At 48.5% G+C, this 26,787-nt stretch overlaps 2 protein-coding genes across 2 annotated transcripts; both read right to left on the bottom strand.

The window, feature by feature from the left end:
• Window positions 1-294: 294 nt before the first annotated feature.
• Window positions 295-16,835, bottom strand: LOC142909678 (uncharacterized). The gene is made up of 3 exons (XM_076059798.1): window positions 16,740-16,835; window positions 3,076-4,171; window positions 295-305 (listed from the first exon to the last, which is right to left on the bottom strand). Exons 1-3 carry the CDS (start codon window positions 16,788-16,790, stop codon window positions 295-297), a joined length of 1,158 nt encoding a protein of 385 aa, XP_075915913.1. The 5' UTR covers window positions 16,791-16,835.
• A 4,338-nt stretch (window positions 16,836-21,173) lies between these two features.
• On the bottom strand, window positions 21,174-25,497 carry LOC142909684 (uncharacterized). Its single transcript, XM_076059820.1, has 2 exons — window positions 25,306-25,497; window positions 21,174-22,478 (listed from the first exon to the last, which is right to left on the bottom strand). Exons 1-2 carry the CDS (start codon window positions 25,351-25,353, stop codon window positions 21,174-21,176), a joined length of 1,353 nt encoding a protein of 450 aa, XP_075915935.1. The 5' UTR covers window positions 25,354-25,497.
• Window positions 25,498-26,787: the final 1,290 nt, after the last annotated feature.

Here is a 26,787-nt window from a genome sequence, read left to right as displayed (position 1 = left end):
ACACTGGTTATGTCTGAACCCGACCCTAGCCAGGGTCACTGGGCTCTTCGCTTCAGGGTCTTCAGGGTAGCGCTCAGAGTCTTCTTCAGAGCTTCAGGTGGACGAGGACCGCCAAACCCGTTCAGGGGTCCGGCTTTTATCCCCGTTCCAGGGTCTCTCCGCCCCTGGCCAAGCCTTCTGGGACTCTCTAGGGGGCCCTGGAACATCCCCCAGCCCCCCCCTCCTCTTGGGGTCTGGGGGCCCTGTTCGTCCCACCTGGTCTGTCCACCACCCCCTGCTGACGCATGTCCACTATTACAGGTCAGCTCCCGTGGTAATACGCATACAGCCCAACAATGGCGCAACATCATCCCCCCCCCCCCTTGTAACATCTAGGCGTCTGCTACGTTCACAGGAAGCCCTAGACGCATGCACGAATATGCTCAAGGTGCCATGTCATACGTTCGAGCGTATGGATGTCCCCGACTTATTTATTACCTTTACATGTAATCCAACTTGGCCTGAAATAAAACAAAAATAATAAAAACTTTCATTCGGCCAGACACCCAGCCGTCGATACGACTTCACAGCCAGGGTGTTCAGACAAAAGCAAGTTAAATTCATCGAGAGCATTCACTGAGAGTCGTGTTTTTTGGAGAATCAAGATGCTGGATGTACTCAACTGAGTGGCAGAAACGAGGACTTCCACATCATAGGGGTTTCCCCTTTTTTTTCTGGCAACAAAACTGAAACCTTTTGGCGTCCTCTGGTCGAGCACCAATTGGGTCGAGGCTCTCAAGAAAGCCGTCCCTTGGTGTGGACCAATCGGTTTCAAGGACAATGCCACATATATGATCATAGTGCGTGTGTTTTGTTTGCATTTTGACTGCAGGTATTGTGGTTAATGCTGTAACATGAATCCTTGTAAAAAGGTTTCAGTTTTGTTGCCAGAAAAAAGGGGAAAAAAACCCTATTATTATATTTTGGTACTGCCAAAGGTGGTCTAATGATGTAGATGACTTCCCCACGCTCATATTTTAATCTGGCTGAAAGAAAAAAATCATCCGAACCAAATCGATGTTATATCTGCCGAGTTTCCAAATCCAGAGGAAGCCTCAAAATCTGTTTGCAGTAGTGACCGCAAATATGATTCATGGGCCATGCGGAAACCTTAATGTCAATGCAGCAGCATGTATGAAGGACATAGAGAGCAGCAAGAAATATCCGAGACAATTGATTAAAGACACACAAACTGGAGATGATGGATATCCTCGCTATAGAAGGCGAGCTCCAGCTGACGGTGGATACACAGCAAGACTGAAGATTAGAGGCAACGCGGAAATCGAAATGTACAACAGGTGGGTTGTTCCGTATTCTCCGCTTCTTTCTAAAATGTTTCAGGCGTAGATGTGTTGACCACGCTCCACCTCCTCCAGTCAGTGTGTGTATCATGCTGTGTGTGTCAGTGTGTGTGTCAGTGTGTGTGTGTCAGTGTGTGTCTGAGTGTGTGTGTCAGTGTGTGTGTGTGTCAGTGTGTGTCTGAGTGACTGAGTGTCTGAATGAGTGACTGAGTGACTGTCTGAGTGACTGAGTGTCTGAGTACATGTCTGAGTGACTGAGTGTCTGAGTGACTGAGTGACTGTCTGAGTGAGTGTCTGAGTAAGTGTCTGAGTGAGTGACTGAGTGAGTGACTGAGTAAGTGTCTGAGTGAGTGACTGAGTGACTGAGTGAGTGACTGAGTGTCTGAGTGAGTGACTGAGTGAGTGACTGAGTGTCCGAGCGAGTGAGCGAGTGAGCCACTCCCAACGCCCTCACCCGCTGCCCTGGAGTCTCCTCACCCTCCTCCTCACCACCCTACACCTCACCACCCAGCCCCTCCTCACCACCCTACACCTCACCACCCAGCCCCTCCTCATCACCCTACACCTCACCACCCAGCCCCTCCTCACCACCCAGCCCCTCCTCACCACCCTACACCTCACCACCCAGCCCCTCCTCACCACCCTACACCTCACCACCCAGCCCCTCCTCACCACCCTACACCTCACCACCCAGCCCCTCCTCACCACCCAGCCCCTCCTCACCACCCTACACCTCACCACCCAGCCCTTCCTCACCACCCTACACCTCATCTGCTCCTCCTCACCCTGCATCTCCCCTCCAGCTGGTGTATCTCAGCCATGATGTCGTCTATCTGCTTGAGAATCCGGCACTCCTCCACCCTCTTGAGACTCGCCACCCTCTCCTCCTCCTCCTCCTCCACCTCGTCGCCCGACTTGCAGTCGCCATCATCGGTTGCACTGCGTGATCTCCGTAGTCCCCTCCTCTTCTTCTTCTTCATCCTCCTCGTCTTCCTCTCCTCCTCCTCGTTCTCCTCCTCCTCGTTGTCCGCCGCCTCCTCCTCGTCTCGTGCTCTGTCGACGTTTGGCTGCAGGCGGCTAGCGCGAAACTTCAGCAGCAGCCTGCGGACGCCCCCCGTAGACTCCACCACCTCCTCCTCCTCGTTCCTCTGCTCCTTCACCTCGTCACCCTCCACCACCACCTCCCCCTCCTCCTCCTCCTCGTCCCTCCGCTCCTTCACCTCGTCACGCTCCACCACCACCTCCTCCTCCTCCTCGTCCCTCCGCTCCTTCACCTCGTCACCCTCCACCACCACCTCCTCCTCCTCGTCGACCCTCCGCTCCTTCACCTCGTCACCCTCCACCACCACTTCCTCTTCCTCGTCCCTCCGCTCCTTCACCTCGTTACCCTCCACCACCACCTCCCCCTCCTCCTCCTCATCGTCCCTCCGCTCCTTCACCTCGTCACCCTCCACAACCACCTCCCCCTCCTCCTCCTCCTCGTCCCTCCACTCCTTTGCCTCGTCACCCTCCACCACCACCTCCCCCTCCTCGTCGTCCCTCCGCTCCTTCACCTCGTCACCCTCCACCACCACCTCCCCCTCCTCCTCCTCGTCCCTCCACTCCTTTGCCTCGTCACCCTCCACCACCACCTCCCCCTCCTCCTCCTCATCGTCCCTCCGCTCCTTCACCTCGTCACCCTCCACCACCACCTCCCCCTCCTCCTCCTCGTCCCTCCACTCCTTTGCCTCGTCACCCTCCACCACCACCTCCCCCTCCTCCTCGTCGTCCCTCCGCTCCTTCACCTCGTCACCCTCCACCACCACCTCCGGCGATGAAGACGACGACGACGATGCGTCCGAGAACGACCAACAGTTGGACGACGATGACGACGCTCTCTGCTGCCGGTATTGTTGCTGAATTTGTCTCCGTCGCTGCCGCTGCTTCTCCAGAGCGCGACCCCGGCGCCTCCCGGTGGGCGGTGGTGGCGGCTCAGCCAGCGGCCACGGCATCAGCGAGAAGAAGTGGAACGTCGCCCCACGCGGGGCCGAGCGCGGAGGAGGCGGAGGAGGCGGAGGAGCGCGGCAGGTAGAGGAGCCCGGGCAGGGATCGGGATTCGGTCCCGCCGGGCAATCCGCCGCCGCAGCCTCCCGCCGCTTGCTTAGCGGCGACCGCCCGGTCAAAACCTCCTCCTCCTCTTCCTCTTCCGCCTTCATCGCCGCCTCGGCCTCCTCTTCCCCTCCTCCTCGTCTCACTCCGCCTCCTCCTCCGCCCCTCCTGCTGCTCCCCCTCCTGCCCATGCCCTGCCACCAAAAGTCGAAGTGTCTCTTCCACGCCGCACGCGGTTCAACCGCGTCCTCCCTGCGTCTCTCCGCCTCCTCCTCCTCCTCCTCGCCCGCCGCCTCGTCAGCGCCGAGCGCCGGCCCCGACTCTCCGCCGCCGTCTCCGCGCTCCGGGGCGACCCTCGGGCCGATTCCCGGCGTCGGCGTCGTCCGGGCGCCGCCGCTGCCGCCGCCGCCGCCGTGGCAGCTCTCCCGGGGGGGCGCCGCCACCGCCGGAGTCTCCCGGCGGCGGCGCCCCCCCCCCTCGAGAGCCCGGAGCGTCACGGGGCGACGAAGACGACGGCCGCGGCGGGGAGGCCCCGGCGCGGGCCCCGGCCCCCCGGCGTCGTCGCCGAGCGGGCGAGCGACCTTGGAGGGCGCCGCGTGGGACTCGGCTCCTCCTCCTCCGGCGTCGTCCGCGGAGTGCTTGGGCACCCAGATGGGCCAGGAGGAGCGAGCCCTCGCGGAGGGGGCGGCCGTGGCCGTGGCCGGGGTCGGGGCCGGGGCCAGGGGAGGCTGTCTGGGAGGCCGCTGGTGAGGGGGGAGGGCCGGAGGAGAGGGAGGAGACGCGGGATCAGATTCCAGCATTCAGCACGCAAAAGTCCTGGTAGTGGTGGTGGTATTGGTGGTAGCGGTGGTGGTCAGTGATTGTAGTGATGTTGGTAATGGTGGTGGTGATGGTAGTGATGGTAGTGTACGGTAGTAGTGGTGGTGGTGGTAATGGTGGTAATGGTGGAAGTGGTGGTAGAAGTGGTGGTGGTGATGGTGCTAGTGGTGGTGGTAGTAGTGGTGGTGTAATGGTGGTGGTAGCGTTGCTGGTAGTAGTGGTGGTAATGGTGGTGGTGGTAGTGATGGTAGTGTATGGTAGTAGTGGTGGTAATGGTGGAAGTGGTGGAAGTGGTGGTGGTAATGGTGCTAGTGGTGGTGGTAGTAGTGGTGGTGTAATGGTGGTGGTAGTGTTGGTGGTAGAATTGGTGGTAATGGTGGTGGTGTCCGACAAAACAACCCCCTACCTCCTTGTGGTGCCGGACGGGCAACGCTGCCGTGGGCAGTGCCGGGGGGGAGGGCCAATTCGGATTGGCCTTTCCCCTCATGGCGTTTGTAACCACCACAGTGGCTAAGTGGGGGCTCTGGACAGGTGTGAGGGGCTGGTAACCCCTCCACCTCCAATTAATTACCACTAAACCACCAACATTTTATAAATAAGCTTGTGCCGGAGGCCACGGGGGGACAGGCGTCTATGACGTCTCCTGACCAAACCCCATTTGGCGAAGCCAGGAGACTGAATCCTTCCCCTCGGGGCTCCTCCAAAAACAACAAAAAACCACTACGTGTGGCCACGTGGAATGTTCGAACGCTCACTGCGGAGGAGAGGCTGCCACTCCTCTGTCAAGAGCTGGACCGGTACCGCCTGGATCTCTGTGGCAATAAGGAGGTCCTGTGGACCGGCTCTGGCTCCTGCCACCATGAGGGGTGGACAGTCCTCTACACGGGGCAGGAGACTGCCAAACAACAGGGTGTGGCTCTTTTTCTGAATAAAAGAATGAAGGGGTGTGAGAGCGTGGTGATGAGTTGTGGGAAGCTGTAAGCCCCAGGCTACTTTGGGCTCGCCTTCCCATCAACCACAGGTGAGGAGTGGTGGTCATGGTAACTTATGCCCCCACCAAAGACGAACATCCGTGGAGGGATGCAAGCAAGGCCAATGAGTCAAATGCCTTCTATGACCTCCTGTCACAGGTGCTGGCTAAAGTGGCCCCTCGGGATAGAGTCATCTTGTTGGGTGACTTCAATGCCCGAGTTGGTCATGATGCTGGCACCTGGTCTGGAGTAATTGGAAGGCATCGGGCAGACCAGCTCAATAACAACGGCAGGAGGCTGCTAAATTTTTGTGCAGCCCATGGGCTTGTAATTACCAACACGCTGTTCCGGCATCGGCGCATCCACACCACATCATGGATGCATGCCGGGTCCAAGCAAGATCATCTGCTGGACTACATAGTGACGGAACAGCGAATGCGGGCCCATGTCCTTGACACCAGGACCTACCGTGGAGCTGATCTGCCCACTGACCATCGACTTGTCATCTGTAAGATGCACCTGCAATTATTCCACTCCGGTGGTGGGTGTACACCCAGGACCCCATTCAAACCCTTAGTGGCATGGTCTCAGCTAGCTGATGAAAGTTACAAACGAGAATTTCATCATCGCTTGCGGCTGGGATTGGCATCGTCCCCCACTCCTCTTGATGTCGAGGGGAAATGGGCGAGGTTTAGGACTGTAGCTCATGTAGCTGCAATGGCTGCTTTGGGTACACGGTCCAGACCTCCCCAGAGACCATGGCTGACAGAGGAGGTGTTCAAGCCGGCTGAGAAAAATCGACAGGCCCTCTCTCATCGGCTACAGCATCCCACGTCGGAGAATCAGGAGGCTTACCGCAGCCTTCGCTCGGAGGTTCAGAGAGCCGTGAGGCACTGCAAGAATGGGTGGTGGTCGCGGGTTGCTGTGGAGATGGAGTCTGCCTCAGTGGCCCACGATCACAAATCGCTCTTTAATTCTATCAAAAAAGTAACCTGCAGCGCCACACCTATTACCATCATTAAGGGAAAGAACGGTGATCCAATATCCGACCCCCAGGAACAAGTTTGCAGATTTTCTGAGCATTCCTGAGGTCCTGGGGAAATCCCTCAGCCAGGAAAACAACGTGGGACAAAGTGGGGATGACTCTACTGAGGCTGCGGTGCCTCAAATATTGGAGGAAGTCACCCCCTGTGAGTGGCTGGCTGAGGTGCCATCCGTTGAGGACAGCAAGTTGGCACAGTAGGGGGCACAGGTGGTGCATCAGCCAGTCGTCTCAGTCAGTCGACCTGTCGCATCTGGGTCTGCCCCGTGACCTCCTGCCAGCGGGCGTTCGACAATTCACGTGGCCTCAAGGTGCACATCGCCTGGCACAAGCGTCGTGGTGATGTCACCGCCACTTAGTGGCGAACTGCGGTTGTTGTTGTTGTTGATAGTGGAGCTGCTGGTAGTATATTTGGAGTGTGCGTGTCTCTGCCTCGTGGTTGCATGGATTTGTTTCTGGTTCCTCCGGTTTCCCCCCCCTCCAGATTTAGAATTAACATCACGCATTTAAAATATTTAACTGCGATACATTTCCACACGATGAAGTCACTTTGTGTTGAGCTTTCATTCGTGATGGCCAGGTCGCTTGTGAAAAAAAGCTACATAGCTCAGTGAGCCTTACCTTGTACAAGAAAATAGAAAAACTAGTTTATAGTTTAAGAGAGATGAGTTGGATCTGTCACGTGGGTTATTTAAAAAAAAGGTTATTCGTTTCATCAGGTCATGTGCACAGATTACAATAACATTTGGAGGGAAAAAAAACATGCTGGCCGTTATGTGACTTCACCGAAAAAGCCAAAAAGTAAGTTATGGTCAAGTTTTATTTTAATTTTTTTAGGATATTTGCTCTTAATGTGCTTACTTTCCCCCAGCACATTCACTGCATTGTCATGGTGAATGCGAGGCATCGCGTGGTCATAACCCACCGGGATATTTTCCCCTTACGTGTCAAGAGATTGACATTCTCAATGGAAATCATTTCAGGTATTCACTGAAAGTGTCAGAGATGAATTTTCAGGATAAAACTGAACATTCGTGCTAAAGATTGGTGCCATATTGTACGATTATAATTGTGCAAAATGCAACCAAAACACAATTAGCACGGTTAGCTACGTACCGCTACAGTCTACATTATAGACTGTCAGTACACTCACTCAGCTTAATAACCAGGCTACATTCTACATTATAGCCTGTCAGTACACTCACCATACTTAATAACCATTACTACAGTCTACATTATAGACTGTCAGTACACTCACTCAGCTTAATAACCATTACTAAAGTCTACATTATAGACTGTAGTACACTCACCATACTTAATAACCAGGCTACAGTCTACATTATAGACTGTCAGTACACTCACCATACTTAATAACCAGGCTACAGTCTACATTATAGACTGTAGTACACTCACCATACTTAATAACCAGGCTACAGTCTACATTATATACTGTCAGTACACTCACCATACTTAATAACCATTACTACAGTCTACATTATAAACTGTCAGTACACTCACCATACTTAATAACCAGGCTACAGTCTACATTATAGACTGTCAGTACACTCACCATACTTAATAACCAGGCTACAGTCTACATTATAGACTGTCAGTACACTCACCATACTTAATAACCATTACTACAGTCTACACTATAGACTGTCAGTACACTCACCATAGTTAATAACCATTACTACAGTCTACACTATAGACTGTCAGTACACTCACCATACTTAATAACCATTACTACAGTCTATATTATAGACTGTCAGTACACTCACCATACTTAATAACCATTACTAAAGTCTACACTATTGACTGCCAGTACACTCACTCAGCTTGATAACCAGGCTACATTCTACATTATAGACTGTCAGTACACGCACCATACTTAATAACCAGGCTACAGTCTACATTATAGACTGCCAGTACACTCACTCAGCTTAATAACCAGGCTAAATTCTACATTATAGACTGTCAGTACACTCACCATACTTAATAACCATTACTACAGTCTACATTATAGACTGTCAGTACACTCACTCAGCTAAATAACCATTACTACAGTCTACATTATAGACTGTAGTACACTCACCATACTTAATAACCAGGCTACAGTCTACATTATAGACTGTCAGTACACTCACCATACTTAATAACCATTACTACAGTCTACATTATAGACTGTCAGTACACTCACCATACTTAATAACCATTACTAAAGTCTACATTATAGACTGTCAGTACACTCGCCATACTTAATAACCAGGCTACAGTCTACATTATAGACTGTCAGTACACTCACCATACTTAATAACCAGGTTACAGTCTACATTATAGACTGTCAGTACACTCACCATACTTAATAACCATTACTACAGTCTACATTATAGACTGTCAGTACACTCACCATACTTAATAACCATTACTACAGTCTACATTATAGACTGTCAGTACACTCACCATACTTAATAACCAGGCTACAGTCTACATTATAGGCTGTCAGTACACTCACCATACTTAATAACCATTACTACAGTCTACATTATAGACTGTCAGTACACTCGCCATACTTAATAACCAGGCTACAGTCTACATTATAGACTGTCAGTACACTCACCATACTTAATAACCAGGTTACAGTCTACATTATAGACTGTCAGTACACTCACCATACTTAATAACCATTACTACAGTCTACATTATAGACTGTCAGTACACTCACCATACTTAATAACCAGGCTACAGTCTACATTATAGACTCTCAGTACACTCACCATACTTAATAACCAGGCTACAGTCTACATTATAGACTGTCAGTACACTCACCATACTTAATAACCATTACTACAGTCTACATTATAGACTGTCAGTACACTCACCATACTTAATAACCAGGCTACAGTCTACATTATAGACTGTCAGTACACTCACCATACTTAATAACCAGGCTACAGTCTACATTATAGACTGCCAGTACACTCACTCAGCTTAATAACCAGGCTACATTCTACATTATAGACTGTCAGTACACTCACCATACTTAATAACCATTAATAACCATTACTACAGTCTACATTATAGACTGTAGTAATGGTTATTAAGTATGGTGAGTGTACTGACAGTCTATAATGTAGACTGTCAGTACAGTCTACATTATAGACTGCTTTTAAGCTGTGTGAGAGGAACAAAGAGCCTTGACGAAGGAATTAGCATAAAATTTAGCATTGAAAAGGCTGAATGATTAGCTTGTGACTGGTCACAGAAATAGCTATGTTAAAAGTTAAAGCATACACCTCCACAGAGGCACCCATTGTTAAAAGGAATTAGCATAGAATTTAGCATTGAAATAGCTAAATTAAGGCATTCGCTTGTAACTGCTACAGAAATAGTTACGTTGAAGTCAGAGCATACACATTCACCGAGGCACTTAGTACAAATCAAAACAGGAGAATTTAGCATTGAAATAACTAGGCGAATTTAGCATTGAGCTATTCACAGTACTATATAGTGAACCAATAAAAACTAAAATATAAATTACCTTCATGTTATCAATAAACTCTATATTCTCCAATCAGCTAAGCTACCAACCATAAGTCGTTATATATCACAATGCTATATGGCAAAAAAATGGGTGGATTCTTACCCTCAAATTTCCGTACCAATTCCGCGACCACATCAATTCCATACACCCAGCCATCAGATTTACCATGGAGGTCGAAAAAGATGGCAAACTACCCTTTCTGGATGTCTTAATTAAAAGGAGACATGATGGTTCAATGAGCCACTCTGTCTACAGGAAAGCTACCCATACAGATGCTTACTTGAAACCGGATTCCCACCACCATCCATCCCAGAAGAACTGCCTCATCAAGACTCTATACCATAGAGCCCAATGCATTTCCGACCAGGAACACATTACCAGTGAACTCAAGCACGTACACCAGGCTCTCAGGGCTAATGGCTACTCCGACTACACAATCCGCAAAGCCATCACTCCAGTCATGAAGAAGGATCCTCTTGTGGAGCCACTCAAAACCATCACCTTACCCTACATTGCAGGGGTCACTAAAAAGATCTCCAAAATCCTGAATAAACACAAGATCCAGGTCCGATTCAACACAGTACACAAAATCCGTGATTTAGTTCCATCTGTAAAAGATGCTCTTCCAGACATACAGTACCCGGGCGTTTACAAACTAAAGTGCCTCTGTGGTAGTAGCTACATTGGAGAAACCAAAAGACATATCTCGGATCGCATCCGCGAACATAAAGCAGACTTGAAACACGGTAAGACGAACTCCTCTGCCGTGGCAGATCACTGTTACAATTCAGTGGGCTCACATGACATTGACTTCTCCAAGACGGAGGTTCTTTGCAAACCAACTGGCTACCATGAGAGATTCGTTCATGAGGCCATTCACATATACAAGCACAGAGACAATTTCAACCGAGAAGATGGATTCAGGCTTAGTAACCACTGGAAAGATGTGTTAAATCATTTCTGTTCTTAATTAATTGTAATTTTACGATGACCTTCAGACCGCAGCTCTTTCGCCAGCATTGCCTCTTAATATCTCTCACACCACGGTTAATGGTATGGTTTACAACATGGAGTATACTAGGGCTTCGCAGCTGTCTCTCTCCCCCTCCTCTGTTCCGACCATGGACGAACTCGTCCGTCTGAACGGGGCCCGTAGCTATCCGTGGTACGGAAATTTGAGGGTAAGAATCCACCCATTTTTTCGCCATATAGCATTGTGATATATAACGACTTATGGTTGGTAGCTTAGCTGATTGGAGAATATAGAGTTTATTGATAACATGAAGGTAATTTATATTTTAGTTTTTATTGGTTCACTATATAGTACTGTGAATAGCTCAATGCTAAATTCGCCTAGTTATTTCAATGCTAAATTCTCCTGTTTTGATTTGTACTAAGTGCCTCGGTGAATGTGTATGCTCTGACTTCAACGTAACTATTTCTGTAGCAGTTACAAGCGAATGCCTTAATTTAGCTATTTCAATGCTAAATTATATGCTAATTCCTTTTAACAATGGGTGCCTCTGCGGAGGTGTATGCTTTAACTTTTAACATAGCTATTTCTGTGACCAGTCACAAGCTAATCATTCAGCCTTTTCAATGCTAAATTTTATGCTAATTCCTTCGTCAAGGCTCTTTGTTCCTCTCACACAGCTTAAAAGCCGTGATCTGAACGTGGCTCTCTCACTCCAGCGCTGTCCTACCAGACAGTCTCGCTCCCTTCACCTGATAAAGGCCGCTTGTGTTGTGGCCGAAACGTCGTGAGAATATTATTGTTATTTTATTTTATCAATTTATTATTTTATTCTCATTCTACGTGACTTTACCGAAAGAACCAAAGAAGATGAATCATTGCAGTCACGAAAGCTTTAAATCGAAATTTAACCGCCTCTACGGGGAGGGATTCCACACATCCTTAAGATCATTCAACAGACTTCGGGATAAGAAGGCTCAACTAATCGAGTCTCTCACCTTTCTGAAGAGATGCCGCGACTCTAAGGTAATACCAACCGCATTTACACTAACCTCTGCTGTTGCAACTTCTCTCAATGCAAAACGAATTCTAGCTAGAACTAGCTTCGCTCTTATCTCGGAAAAAATCAGACTTACACGCACCGAACTCGATCAGTTAGACAAGACACTCTACAAATCACACTTAAAATTGACAGCAACAATGTCTACATCGGATTGGGAACATGTAGACAATATGACTACCTCTTCGGCTGCCACTATGTCGAACAAATGTAGGGACAATTTGATTTCCAAATTCAATCACCTCTCCAGCAAAAAATCGGATCCACACACCGAAAAGATAGACGTCAACAAAGTCGTAATTAATCGCAGTAACAGTTCCATTTCTGATGGTCTGAAATCCGTTTTAGCTAAAGGTCTAAACTTTGCTGTCACACCGAGACACTTACCGGTTAATGATATCATTGCCCATGTCGACGTTGCACTCAAGGGCTTGAGTCACATCTCTGCAGACGTAGCAAGATCTGAAATCGCTGCAACCCTCAAAAACGCTAAGTTGCCACCTAACAACATCAGCAAAGACGAACGTTTTGAATTATCTCAATTAAAAAAGAGGGATGATATTGTCGTTCTCTCAGCCGACAAAGGCAATGCCACTGTCATCATGGACAAAACAGAATATAACAACAAAATTCAAGAACTACTCAACGATGGCAGCTATACAAAAATAAAAAGAGATCCCACCAACAGCCTGGTCACCAAAACGAACAAAATTATCTCTGATTCAACAGCATTAATTGATGAGAACAAACAGTTCTTGTTGAAACCCTCTGCTGCCAGACCACCAAGATTATATGGCCTTCCAAAGATACACAAAGAAGATACACCCCTTCGTCCCATCGTCTCTACTATCAGCTCCCCCACCTACAAACTGGCACGTTTTCTGGCTGATATACTGCGACCTTTCACTGGAAAAACCACCTCTGCGGTACTAAATTCTACTCACCTGGTATCGACAATCAAAGACATTTCCCTGTCCCCAAACGACCTGCTTGTCAGTTTTGATGTGGTGTCCTTGTTCACCAAAGTCCCGGTACCTGACACCATCGCTATCATTGAAGACCTGGTTCATCAAGGACTGCATACTGATGTACCCCCCCTGGTGAGACATTGCTTAACCAACACATACTTCACCTGGAATGGAACTTTCTACAAACAAACTGAGGGCACCCCAATGGGCTCCCCCCTATCTCCGGTTGTAGCCAACGTATTCATGGAAAAATTTGAAACTGACGCCATCCAGACTGCCACTCTACGCCCGACCTTATGGAAGAGGTACGTTGATGACACCTTTGTCATCTGGCCACATGGCCAGCCTGCTCTAGACCAATTCCGCGACCACATCAATTCCATACACCCAGCCATCAGATTTACCATGGAGGTCGAAAAAGATGGCAAACTACCCTTTCTGGATGTCTTAATTAAAAGGAGACATGATGGTTCAATGAGCCACTCTGTCTACAGGAAAGCTACCCATACAGATGCTTACTTGAAACCGGATTCCCACCACCATCCATCCCAGAAGAACTGCCTCATCAAGACTCTATACCATAGAGCCCAATGCATTTCCGACCAGGAACACATTACCAGTGAACTCAAGCACGTACACCAGGCTCTCAGGGCTAATGGCTACTCCGACTACACAATCCGCAAAGCCATCACTCCAGTCATGAAGAAGGATCCTCTTGTGGAGCCACTCAAAACCATCACCTTACCCTACATTGCAGGGGTCACTAAAAAGATCTCCAAAATCCTGAATAAACACAAGATCCAGGTCCGATTCAACACAGTACACAAAATCCGTGATTTAGTTCCATCTGTAAAAGATGCTCTTCCAGACATACAGTACCCGGGCGTTTACAAACTAAAGTGCCTCTGTGGTAGTAGCTACATTGGAGAAACCAAAAGACATATCTCGGATCGCATCCGCGAACATAAAGCAGACTTGAAACACGGTAAGACGAACTCCTCTGCCGTGGCAGATCACTGTTACAATTCAGTGGGCTCACATGACATTGACTTCTCCAAGACGGAGGTTCTTTGCAAACCAACTGGCTACCATGAGAGATTCGTTCATGAGGCCATTCACATATACAAGCACAGAGACAATTTCAACCGAGAAGATGGATTCAGGCTTAGTAACCACTGGAAAGATGTGTTAAATCATTTCTGTTCTTAATTAATTGTAATTTTACGATGACCTTCAGACCGCAGCTCTTTCGCCAGCATTGCCTCTTAATATCTCTCACACCACGGTTAATGGTATGGTTTACAACATGGAGTATACTAGGGCTTCGCAGCTGTCTCTCTCCCCCTCCTCTGTTCCGACCATGGACGAACTCGTCCGTCTGAACGGGGCCCGTAGCTATCCGTGGTACGGAAATTTGAGGGTAAGAATCCACCCATTTTTTCGCCATATAGCATTGTGATATATAACGACTTATGGTTGGTAGCTTAGCTGATTGGAGAATATAGAGTTTATTGATAACATGAAGGTAATTTATATTTTAGTTTTTATTGGTTCACTATATAGTACTGTGAATAGCTCAATGCTAAATTCGCCTAGTTATTTCAATGCTAAATTCTCCTGTTTTGATTTGTACTAAGTGCCTCGGTGAATGTGTATGCTCTGACTTCAACGTAACTATTTCTGTAGCAGTTACAAGCGAATGCCTTAATTTAGCTATTTCAATGCTAAATTCTATGCTAATTCCTTTTAACAATGGGTGCCTCTGCGGAGGTGTATGCTTTAACTTTTAACATAGCTATTTCTGTGACCAGTCACAAGCTAATCATTCAGCCTTTTCAATGCTAAATTTTATGCTAATTCCTTCGTCAAGGCTCTTTGTTCCTCTCACACAGCTTAAAAGCCGTGATCTGAACGTGGCTCTCTCACTCCAGCGCTGTCCTACCAGACAGTCTCGCTCCCTTCACCTGATGAAGGCCGCTTGTGTTGTGGCCGAAACGTCGTGAGAATATTATTGTGTTATTTTATTTTATCAATTTATTATTTTATTCTCATTCTACGTGACTTTACCGAAAGAACCAAAGAAGATGAATCATTGCAGTCACGAAAGCTTTAAATCGAAACCAGGCTACAGTCTACATTATAGACTGTCAGTACACTCACCATACTTAATAACCATTACTACAGTCTACATTATAGACTGTCAGTACACTCACCATACTTAATAACCATTACTACAGTCTACATTATAGACTGTCAGTACACTCGCCATACTTAATAACCAGGCTACAGTCTACATTATAGACTGTCAGTACACTCACCATACTTAATAACCAGGTTACAGTCTACATTATAGACTGTCAGTACACTCACCATACTTAATAACCAGGCTACAGTCTACATTATAGACTGCCAGTACACTCACTCAGCTTAATAACCAGGCTACATTCTACATTATAGACTGTCAGTACACTCACCATACTTAATAACCAGGCTACAGTCTACACTATAGACTGTCAGTACACTCACCATACTAAATAACCATTACTACAGTCTACATTATAGACTGTCAGTACACTCACCATACTTAATAGCCAGGCTACAGTCTACATTATAGACTGCCAGTACACTCACCATACTTAATAACCAGGCTACAGTATACATTATAGACTGTCAGTACACTCACCATACTTAATAACCAGGCTACAGTCTACATTATAGACTGCCAGTACACTCACTCAGCTTAATAACCAGGCTACATTCTACATTATAGACTGCCAGTACACTCACTCAGCTTAATAACCAGGCTACATTCTACATTATAGACTGTCAGTACACTCACCATACTTAATAACCATTACTACAGTCTACATTATAGACTGTCAGTACACTCACTCAGCTAAATAACCATTACTACAGTCTACATTATAGACTGTAGTACACTCACCATACTTAATAACCAGGCTACAGTCTACATTATAGACTGTCAGTACACTCACCATACTTAATAACCAGGCTACAGTCTACATTATAGACTGTCAGTACACTCACTCAGCTTAATAACCATTACTACAGTCTACATTATAGACTGTCAGTACACTCACTCAGCTTAATAACCATTACTACAGTCTACATTATAGACTGTCAGTACACTCACCATACTTAATAATCATTACTACAGTCTACATTATAGACTGTCAGTACACTCACCATACTTAATAACCAGGCTACAGTCTACATTATAGACTGTCAGTACACTCACCATACTTAATAACCATTACTACAGTCTACATTATAGACTGTCAGTACACTCACCATACTTAATAACCATTACTACAGTCTACATTATAGACTGTCAGTACACTCACTCAGCTTAATAACCATTACTACAGTCTACATTATAGACTGTAGTACACTCACCATACTTAATAACCATTACTACAGTCTACATTATAGACTGTCAGTACACTCACCATACTTAATAACCATTACTACAGTCTACATTATAGACTGTCAGTACACTCACCATACTTAATAACCAGGCTACAGTCTACATTATAGACTGTCAGTACACTCACCATACTTAATAACCAGGCTACATTATTATTCACAAATTAAATCGTTTGTATTTTGTCAATGGCCATAGACTCAACACTGCCCCATAGACTCAACACTGCCCCATAGACTCAGCACTGTCCCATAGACTCAACACTGTCCCATAGACTCAACACTGCCCCATAGACTCAGCACTGTCCCATAGACTCAACACTGCCCCATAGAATCAACATTGCCCCATAGACTCAGCACTGCCCCATAGACTCAGCACTGCCCCATAGACTCAGCACTGCCCCATAGACCCAACACTGCCCATAAATTCAACAGTGCATATTTAAACTATCTGCGAATCACGGGCTGGACATTTGAGGCCACTTTTTACCTCACGTTTTCCCTCACGAGAGGCGATCTCGCACCCCTGGGGGGTCGTCATCGTCGTTAATTTCTGCTCCGAAATTAAAAAAATTCAAATCCGAACCTCACGACTCTCAAAATGGCGCCTGGCCGAGGAGGAGTCTCAAAAATTTGGCGGGAAAAAAAAATCCCGCGTCACGTGGCTAGGGAGGAACCAAATCTGATTGGCTCCAAGTCGCCGCTTGGACCAATCAGAGAGCTCCAAGCGCCTCGCCTCACAGCAGCTCCGCTCCTGCACTGATAGATTACTGCAGGTCTCTCGTCTATAGTTGAATAGTGTAATAGTGTGTGTGTGTATCTGTGTGTATGTGTATCTGTGTGTATGTGTGTGTCTGTGTGTATGTATGTGTGTGTCTCTCTGTGTGTCTCTGTGTGGGTCTCTGTGTGTGTCTCTGTGTGTGTGTCTCTGTGTGTGTCTCGTGTGTGTCTGTGTGTGTCTCTGTGTGTGATGTGTGTGTGTCTCTGTGTATCTGTGTGTCTCGTGTGTGATGTGTGTGTGTCTCTGTGTGTGTCTCTGTGTGTGTCTCGTGTGTGATGTGTGTGTGTCTCTGTGTGTCTGTCTCTGTGTGTGTGTTGTGTGTGTCTCTGTGTGTGTCTGTGTGTGTCTCTGTGTGTGTGTCTCTGTGTGTGTGATGTGTGTGTGTCTCTGTGTGTGATGTGTGTCTGTATGTGTCTCTGTGTGTGATGTGTGTGTCTCTGTGTGTGATGTGTGTCTCCGTCTGTGATGTGTGTGTCTCTGTGTGTGTGTCTCTGTGTGTGTGTCTCTGGGTGTGTCTCTGTTTGTTTTATGTGTGTGATGTGTGTGTGTCTCTGTGTGTGTCTCATGTGTGATGTGTGTGTCTTTGTGTGTGTCTGTATGTGTGTGATGTGTGTGTGTGATGTCTGTGTGTGTGTCTTGTGTGTGTGTGATGTGTGTGTGTGATGTCTGTGTGTGTCTTGTGTGTGTGTGATGTCTGTGTGTGTGTCTTGTGTGTGTGTGATGTCTGTGTGTGTGTGATGTCTGCGTGTGTGTGATGTCTGTGTGTGTGATGTCTGTGTGTCTTGTGTGTGTGTGATGTCTGTGTGTATCTTGTGTGTGTGTGATGTCTGTGTGTGTCTTGTGTGTGTGTGTGATGTCTGTGTGTGTGATGTCTGTGTGTGTCTTGTGTGTGTGTGTTGTCTGTGTGTGTGTGATGTCTCTGTGTGTCTTGTGTGTGTGTGTGATGTTTGTGTGTGATGTCTGTGTGTGATGTCTCTGTGTGTGTGTTGTGTGTGTGTGTGTTGTCTGTGTGTGTCTCGTGTGTGATGTGTGTGTGTCTCTGTGTGTCTGTCTCTGTGTGTGTGTTGTGTGTCTCTGTGTGTGTCTGTGTGTGTCTCTGTGTGTGTCTCTGTGTGTGTGATGTGTGTGTGTCTCTGTGTGTGATGTGTGTCTGTATGTGTGTCTCTGTGTGTGATGTGTGTGTCTCTGTGTGTGATGTGTGTGTCTCCGTCTGTGATGTGTGTGTCTCTGTGTGTGTGTCTCTGGGTGTGTGTCTCTGTTTGTTTTATGTGTGTGATGTGTGTGTGTCTCTGTGTGTGTCTCATGTGTGATGTGTGTGTCTTTGTGTGTGTCTGTATGTGTGTGATGTGTGTGTGTCTCTATGTGTCTCATGTGTGATGTGTGTCTTTGTGTGTGTCTGTATGTGTGTGATGTGTGTGTGTGATGTCTGTGTGTGTGTCTTGTGTGTGTGTGATGTGTGTGTGATGTCTGTGTGTGTCTTGTGTGTGTGTGATGTCTGTGTGTGTGTCTTGTGTGTGTGTGTGTGATGTCTGTGTGTGTCTTGTGTGGTGTGTGTGTGATGTCTGTGTGTGTGTGATGTCTGTGTGTGTGTGATGTCTGTGTGTGATGTCTGTGTGTGTCTTGTGTGTGTGATGTCTGTGTGTATCTTGTGTGTGTGATGTCTGTGTGTGTCTTGTGTGTGTGTGTGATGTCTGCGTGTGTCTTGTGTGTGTGATGTCTGCGTGTGTCTTGTGTGTGTGTGTGTTGTCTGTGTGTGTGTGATGTCTCTGTGTGTGTCTTGTGTGTGTGTGTGTGTCTTGTGTGTGTGTTGTCTGTGTGTGTCTTGTGTGCGTGATGTCTGTGTGTGATGTCTGTGTGTGTCATGTGTGTGTGTGATGTCTCTGTGTGTGTCTTGTGTGTGTGTGATGTCTGTGTGTGTGTCTAGACCACTACTCAACAACGGAGGGCGGAGGAGTGACGCTCACAACAACGAGCGGAGCGCCGGGTGGCTAAAGCACAGCAGGTTGGCACAGTAGGGGGCACAGGTGGTGCATCAGCCAGTCATCTCAGTCAGTCGACCCGTAGCACCTGGGTCTCCCCCGTGACCTCCTGCCAGCGGGCGTTCGACACTTCACGTGGCCTCAGGGTGCACATAGCCTGGCACAAGCGTCATGGTGACGTCACCGCCACTTAGTGGCGAATGGCGGTTGTTGTTGTCTGTCTCGGCGTGTGTCTGTGTGTCTGTATCGGTGTGTGTCTGTGTCTCTGCATGTGTGTCTGTCTCTGCGTGTGTGTATGTCTCTGCGTGTGTGTCTGTCTCTGCGTGTGTGTGTCTTTGTGTCTCTGTGTGTGTCTCTGTGTCTGTGTGTGTCTGTGTCTCTGCATGTGTGTCTGTGTGTCTGTTTCTGCGTGTATGTCTATGTCTCTGCGTGTGTCTATGTGTCTCTGCGTGTGTGTGTCTATGTGTCTCTGCATGTGTGTGTCTGTCTCTGCGTGTGTATGTCTATGTGTCTCTGCGTGTGTGTCTGTGTCTCTGCGCGTGTGTGTCACTGTGTCTGTGTGACTGCCAAGTTGTCCTTATTTTCGTTGCCTTCTGATACGCCCAGCAGAAACACTGGCTGCACACACTCACCGTGCCGCGCACGGACAAAGATCCCCCGTGTAGCCTTGACAGACTGTAAGGGCAAGTGCTGTTAGCGAGCTCCTATAAGGCCGGCACGGTACACGAGGGGGTGAGTGGCCAACACCACGCCCGGCCGCCTTTGTCTCCCTAGTGGCGATGTTTACACACCGCACCAGGTACTCATTTGAGGCGGAGTCCACCTAGGGGAGGCCCTGGACCGGTTCAGATAATCGTCACCGATGTTGGATGTGAGTGGGAATCGAACTTGGGTCGCCAGGATCGTGGTGCAGCGTAGCGCTAACCGCTACCCTTCAGCTCTCCACACACGTCGTCGGTCACACACAGAACCGCAGAGGAGGGCAAGAAGGATCCCAAGCGTGCGACACTCAGAACCACAAGTGGCACAGACTCGGCCGAGAGAGTGGAGAGAGAGAGAGTGGAGAGAGAGAGAGTGGAGAGAGAGAGAGAGTGGAGAGAGAGAATGGAGAGAGAGTGGAGAGAGAGAGTGGAGAGAGAGAGTGGAGAGAGAGTGGAGAGAGAGAGAGTGGAGAGAGAGAGTGGAGAGAGAGAGTGGAGAGAGAGTGGAGAGAGAGAGTGGAGAGAGAGAGTGGAGAGAGACTTTTTAGGACTGTATTTCCACTGAAACATAAACAACAGAAACATTACCGGAAAAAACACACCTAAGCTAAAAATCAATAAAACATCAAACTTTTAACAGCTGTATGTGTACTCTTTGGTTCTATTCGGTAAAGTCACCACGTAGGTAAAAAATAAAACAACAAAAATCACGACGTTTCGGCCACAACACAAGTAGCCTTCTTCAGGTGAAGGAACAGAACTGAAATACAAATGGCACCGGGATAGAGGCCGTGGAAACGAGGCGGTGCACGGACATCTCCGTGTGCAGCAAAGTTGTTCAAGGGTTTTTCAATTTGATAAACAATCAAATGTTCTGACATCAGAATGCATTTTCAAAAACGAAATGGCATCGACATGTCAAAAAACCTGAATGAGTTTTTTTTCTTCAAGGATTCTGTTTTCGGTTTTCATTAAAGTGTAATGACAGGGTAACACCTGCTGACATCACAGGGTGACACCTGCTGACATCACAGGGTGACACCTGCTGACATCACAGGGTGACACCTGCTGACATCACAGGGTGACACCTGCTGACATCACAGGGTGACACCTGCTGACATCACAGGGTGACACCTGCTGACATCACAGCGTGACACCTGTTGACATCACAGGGTGACACCTGCTGAGGCCTGGCAAGGGCTTCACGGCACGGCCACAGAGGTAACAACCAATCAGGGAAGGAGGCGCATCTGGGGCAAAGGCAACAGGTGGGGCTAGCCGAGTTACTCTGGTCACCTGCTGGAAGGTTCCACGAGAGGGCGTGGCCGGAGGCGGGGCCTAGCCACGCCTCCGGCCACGCCCTCTCGTGTAACCTGCTGGAAGGTTCCACGAGAGGGCGTGGCCGGAGGCGGAGCCTAGCCACGCCTCCAGCCACGCCCTCTCGTGTCACTTGCTCCAAGGTTTCACGAGAGGGCGTGGCCGGAGGCGGGGCCTAGCCAGCTCAGCCCCCGCCGGGAGGCGGCGGGGGCTGGGCACATTCTCAGAGGATTCGCATCGCTGAGGATGTTGTAGGCGAGCTGACACGCCACCTCCCGTGCTCCCTCCTCGCTGGAGCTCAGAAATGCGGGGAAGATGCCGGCGCCTTCTCCCATCCCGGCAATCAACACCTTATAGAGGAGGCCCACGGGTATCCCGGGCTCTGAGTAAGCGTGCAGCTCGAAGATTGGGTAGCTGACGCCGGCGGTCCGACACAGCATCCGCAACCGCCCCTCCCACGACAGCATGGCCGCCTCCGGCAGCGCCTCGAGAGCAACGGGCATGGGCCGCAGGTGGAGAGGTGCCCACCACAGCCGCGTGCGTGCCCCCCAGCCCTCAAACAGGCTGTGTGCGGCTTTGCCGGTGCCCGTGCACTCCGGCTCTGGCAGGTCTGGCACCGCCGCCTCCTTCTCCTCCTCGTCTTCGGTTGTCGCAGCCGCAGCCACCGTGTCCCACTCCGGGATGGCCCAGTCCACCTTGATGGTCCGGCCCCATAGCTGGAAGTTGATTCGAAGGAGCTTCTTCCTGGCCATGGCGGCCGCGTGATGGCTCTCGTACTCGATGAACGCGTAGCCTCGGTTGAGGGTTTTGTCCCAGCAACAGACGCTCATCTTGACGTCCACCACGCCCTCCGTGGCACCGCTCATCGCCATCATCACCTCCGCTCGCTTCTTGTCCTTTGGCAGCCCCCCAATGAAGAGGCGGCGATTGTCCACGCTGAAGCGGACTCCAATGCGGCGTCCGGGACGGATCTCGAATTTGTTGAGTTTCTTGACGGCATCCGTGGCTTCGGCGCGCGTGGCGTAGGTAGCGAACGCGTAGCCGCGGTTCTCTCCGCTATAATCCATCACGAGGCGGAGCTCGTAGAGCTTCCCCACCATCTCCAGCACGGGCACCAGCTCGTCCTCGTAGAGGTCGCGCGGGATCCTCCCCAGAAACACCTCGCAGCCACGGGCGGGAGGGGGCCCCTGCCAGTCGGGCGGCGGTCCGAACTTCCTCTGTCCGTTCTCCTGGACGATGCTGTACCCCGTGCGCAACATGCGGTCCAGCAAGACCTTCATATAGGCCATGCCGAGCACCGGTGGTTTGGCTACTACGGTGGTGCTGGGGCAGCGCCTTGGGGCCCGGTGGAGCCCTTGACACTCCGCGCGGTCGCCTCGTGCCGACAAAATCACGGGGGGAATCAGCTCCTGAAAAGCCAAATCTCCGGCAGGAACTCGCTTGGCCCAAACCTACAGGCCAGCAGTGAAGAGAGGAAGAGAGAGAGTGGAGACGGATGGAGAAAGAGAGACGCGTTTGTTCGGTCCGTGGGCCTAAATGTGACGTTAGCGTAGCCTGTGCAGTATGCATACAGCGCTTTTGTCAATCCACTGCTGGATGAAGCCCTCCCCCACATTGCACAGAGGAAACAAGAAACACAAACTCACACGGTTCCCGGCATGCGTTTGTTTGTCCTCGGAAATGTTCACCGAGCGATGATTTTGCGTTTCGAGCGGCGCTCACGAGGCGGCGTTTGACTTCGCGCGGTGAACTTTGCCCGTGATGACGTCACTGGGCACGACAGGAGAGGTCGGCGCTGACTTTTAGCGCCGTTTTTTTTCTCCCCATCCAATAGTCCATGAGACGCTTCAAAATGAGACCGTTTTGCCGGTATCAAAGTATGACAAAATAAGAATAGATTTGATCCTTTTTTGGCAACAAAACGGGTGTTTAGATGTTCAAACACCAAACAGAAACCTTCTTCAATGAATCTTAAGATCTATTTTATTGCCAGAAAGGATACAACCTATTCTTATTTTTCCATAGCCCATGAGATGTCTCCTTTGTCGGTACCACGTGAGGTGGCCTAAATTGAGCAGTTGCAATTTCTCTACGTGGCCAGGGATAAACAAATTCAATGAGTGAGACTATCAAGTAATTTACTTTCATTTTCCATTCAAATAAATGGGTACGACTAAAGTTTTGCTAACTTAGGTGGTACCGAGTTCTGCTCTGGACCATGAGTGGGCCATTTAATCAACTGTGGCCAGTTTTCAACATTGTATGGTCCCTAACAGCAACAGAGCTGTTGTATTACAATTGTGTTCATATTGGATCATCTTTACAACAGAGCAGACATGCAGACAGATCTTAATGCTTAATGCTTTCAAACCCTCGTTGTTGAAATGTGAGTTTACTTGCAAATGGAATCACAGTCCCAAATCATGACCGCAGAATGGTTGGAGCGAGTTGTTGGGGAGGGTGGTGGGTCGGGGGTTGATTGAATTGCCATCATCAAAGCAGCACACGCCCCACCTTATGAACCACACAGAGTAATCATGCGAGCCAGACATTGTATAGAAATGAGTATTGTTGTTAGTGTAGCGTTCACCAAAACGATCCAGGATATGTTTTATTTGGTCACGCCATTCATATTCAGATATTAATTTTGCTTGTGTTTCAGAGTGGGCCGATTCATCTTTGATCTCATGAAGATGCGAAATCGCAAATAGGTTTTGATCAAATTGCTAAAAGGATACAATTTTTAAATGGATATTTGAAATCAATGGAGTGCATGTTTTACAATTCACGCAGCTCAACGACGAAATAAATAATATCGCATGGTTTTAATTAAGTAAAATATTTTATATATCAGAATTTATAAATTTGTGTCATGAATTAGGGTGATGAATTTTGCTTTGACCATCTCTTAAATAACCGCATTTATAATTAGAGCTGGGGTATCATCATATTTCTTAAGTCGTTGATCACTCAACCAAATATATCGGTTTCATTACTCGACAAATTGGATAACAATTAGTTTTTAAAAATTTGTCCGCATATGTGCCACTGGATGGGAGGTTATGGGTGCGGCATAATCAGTTGTATTATGCTGGGCGTGGCTTGTAGGGGGTTTCCTACCTTCGGGAAGCGTGACGCTGAAATGGTCGCTGTTTATTAATCCTCAGTCACCGAACAAAGACGGTCACTGTATCGCACGCTGTCAGATGTGTTTCTGCAGCCGCCTGGAATACTTTTTATTACCATATTAGGAAGCCACTGGAGCTATACACATTCACATCTAGATTTAAAACTCATTTCTTTAGAACTGCTTTTTGTGTTCTTAGCTCTTTCGGTAAAGTCACGTTGAAGGGAAACAATAAAATAATAAAATATATAAAAATAAAAATTCTCACGACGTTTCGACCATAACACAAACGGTCATCATGATTTTTATTGTTTTATATATATTTTATTATTTTATTGTTTCCCTTCAACGTGACTTTACCGAAAGAGCTAAGAATATGAATTACTGCAGTCACGAAAGCTTTAAATTAAAATTTAACTGCTTTGTGTTTAGTCTTTCGTCCTTCCCCCACATCTCTGATTGGCACGGTTAACTACCGTACAGCGCGAAAGAAGTTCAACAACATACATGCACACAAAAGTTATAAGTTTGGTCAATTCACTTAATCGCTTAATCATATAAGCTCCTAGCTATACTGCACTCTTTGTAGGTGAGTAGGTCGGTAGCTGCGCTACTGTTGTGACATTGCCTACACGATTAACTCTGCGGTGGCGAATAGCGCGAGTGGTGTGTGTGTGTGTGATAATTATACATGACGACAGTGGTGTAGCTTGTACAGAATAAGTTAACACGATTTTTAATTTAGAGAGCATCTACATGCAACCGAATCTCACGACGCTATACCACAACAGACGCGTGCACCTAACCGGTAACAACGAGGCGTGATACTTGTCCGGTATTTTAAGAGAGAGACGGCCATAGGCAGAGAAGAGGAGGAAATGTATTTAGCTTGGACGTGGACAGATGGTTGAGGGAAGTAAGTTCCAGATCTTGGAGGCAGCAAGAGGAGAAGGCGAGGCAAATGACGAATCGAGGGTTGACCTCTACACAAGAAGAAGGTCAACTCGCCGCTTCGATCAGAAAGCTTCGGCTCCTGCAGCGCAGAGCGCACGGAGGCGGTGCCTGGTGTAAGAGGGGAGATGAGGCTTGCACGTTGGAACCGGCGACAGTTCAATCTACATTCAGAGACGTTCAATTTGTGTACAGGATACATCACGTGAGAGCCCGGAGTGCAGCGGAGGGGGGCGAGGCTGATTCATTCGGCCTCAGAGGAACGCCGTGACCCTCAACCGGTCCGTCATCAGTCTCAGCCGTGGTCTATCCGCTGCGGGGTGAAGGGCACCCCCCTTGTTAGTTGCTCTCGGTACTGCAAGGGCCACGTTACACTTCACTCCTGCGTCATGAAGCGATCCCGTAGCTCCGTCTCTACACGGGCTGGGCCAGACGTGGGCAAAGGATGGCCCGTTGGGCTTTTTAATCCGGCCTGCCGAACTTGTCCAAATATTATTATTGATGTTGTTGTTAAATTAAATTTTACCTTGCTCCTGTAATGCCCCCGTTTCCCAGATTAGACGGCGCACTTTGACCGGGAGTGCGGTAATTGTTCTGGGCGCAGGCCTCAGACGTTTTCGTGATGTTTGATCATTCACGTTATGACACGTTTTTGAATGGTTCATGTTCATGCAATTTGTTAAAATTGCCTTGCAAATAAATGCTTTGCTACCTTTTAAAGGCCAAATCCTTTCACGTAATGATTTTTGACACCATCATTTATGTTAGTTCACACAAACGCTCCATCCACCACCATCACCACCAACATCACCACCACCATCACCACCACCAGCATCACCACCACCATGACCACCACCAGCATCACCACCACCAACATCACCACCACCAACAGCACCATCACCACCACCAACATCACCACCACCAACATCACCACCACCACCAACATCACCACCACAAACATCACCATCACCAACATCACCACCACCAACAGCACCATCACCACCACCAACATCACCATCACCACCACCAACATCACCACCACCGACATCACCACCACCACCAACATCACCACCAACATCACCACCACCAACATCACCACCACCACCACCAACATCACCACCACTAACATCCCGACCACCACCAACATCCCCACCACCACCAACATCACCACCACCATCACCACCACCAACATCACCACCAACATCCCCACCACCACCAACATCACCACCAACATCACCACCACCAACATCACCACCACCACCACCAATATCACCACCAACACCACCAACATCACCACCAACATCCCCACCACCACCAACATCACCACCAACATCACCACCACCAACATCACCACCAACACCAACATCACCACCACCACCACCAACATCACCACCACCATCACCACCACCAACATCACCACCAACATCCCCACCACCACCAACATCACCACCATCACCACCACCACAAACATCACCACCACCAACAGCACCATCACCACCACCAACATCACCACCACCACCAACATCACCACCACCACCACCAACATCACCACCACCAACATCACCACCACCACCACCACCAACATCACCACCACTAACATCCCCACTACCACCAACATCACCACCACCACCAACATCACCACCACCATCACCACCACCAACATCACCACCACCAACATCACC

Source organism: Petromyzon marinus, unplaced genomic scaffold, assembly GCF_048934315.1.
Source record: "Petromyzon marinus isolate PM22_M1 ecotype Great Lakes invasive population unplaced genomic scaffold, UKy_Petmar_22M1.pri1.0 PM_G_Scaffold_131, whole genome shotgun sequence".
Taxonomy (NCBI): Eukaryota; Metazoa; Chordata; class Hyperoartia; order Petromyzontiformes; family Petromyzontidae; genus Petromyzon; species Petromyzon marinus.
Note: the sequence above shows the minus strand (reverse complement) of the source record. Positions and strands in the feature narration are given on the sequence as shown.

Bases quoted from the DNA above. Each gene is read 5' to 3' on its own strand.
- LOC142909678 (XM_076059798.1), bottom strand. From the start codon at position 16,790: ATGACGACCCCCCAGGGGTGCGAGATCGCCTCTCGTGAGGGAAAACGT. The intron at 4,172-16,739 runs GTAAAAAGTGGC...CCCCCTCACCAG, and splicing joins CTCGTGAGGGAAAACGTGAG to CGGCCTCCCAGACAGCCTCC.
- LOC142909684 (XM_076059820.1), bottom strand. From the start codon at position 25,353: ATGAATCAGCCTCGCCCCCCTCCGCTGCACTCCGGGCTCTCACGTGAT. The intron at 22,479-25,305 runs GTATCCTGTACA...GCTGGCCTGTAG, and splicing joins ACTCCGGGCTCTCACGTGAT to GTTTGGGCCAAGCGAGTTCC.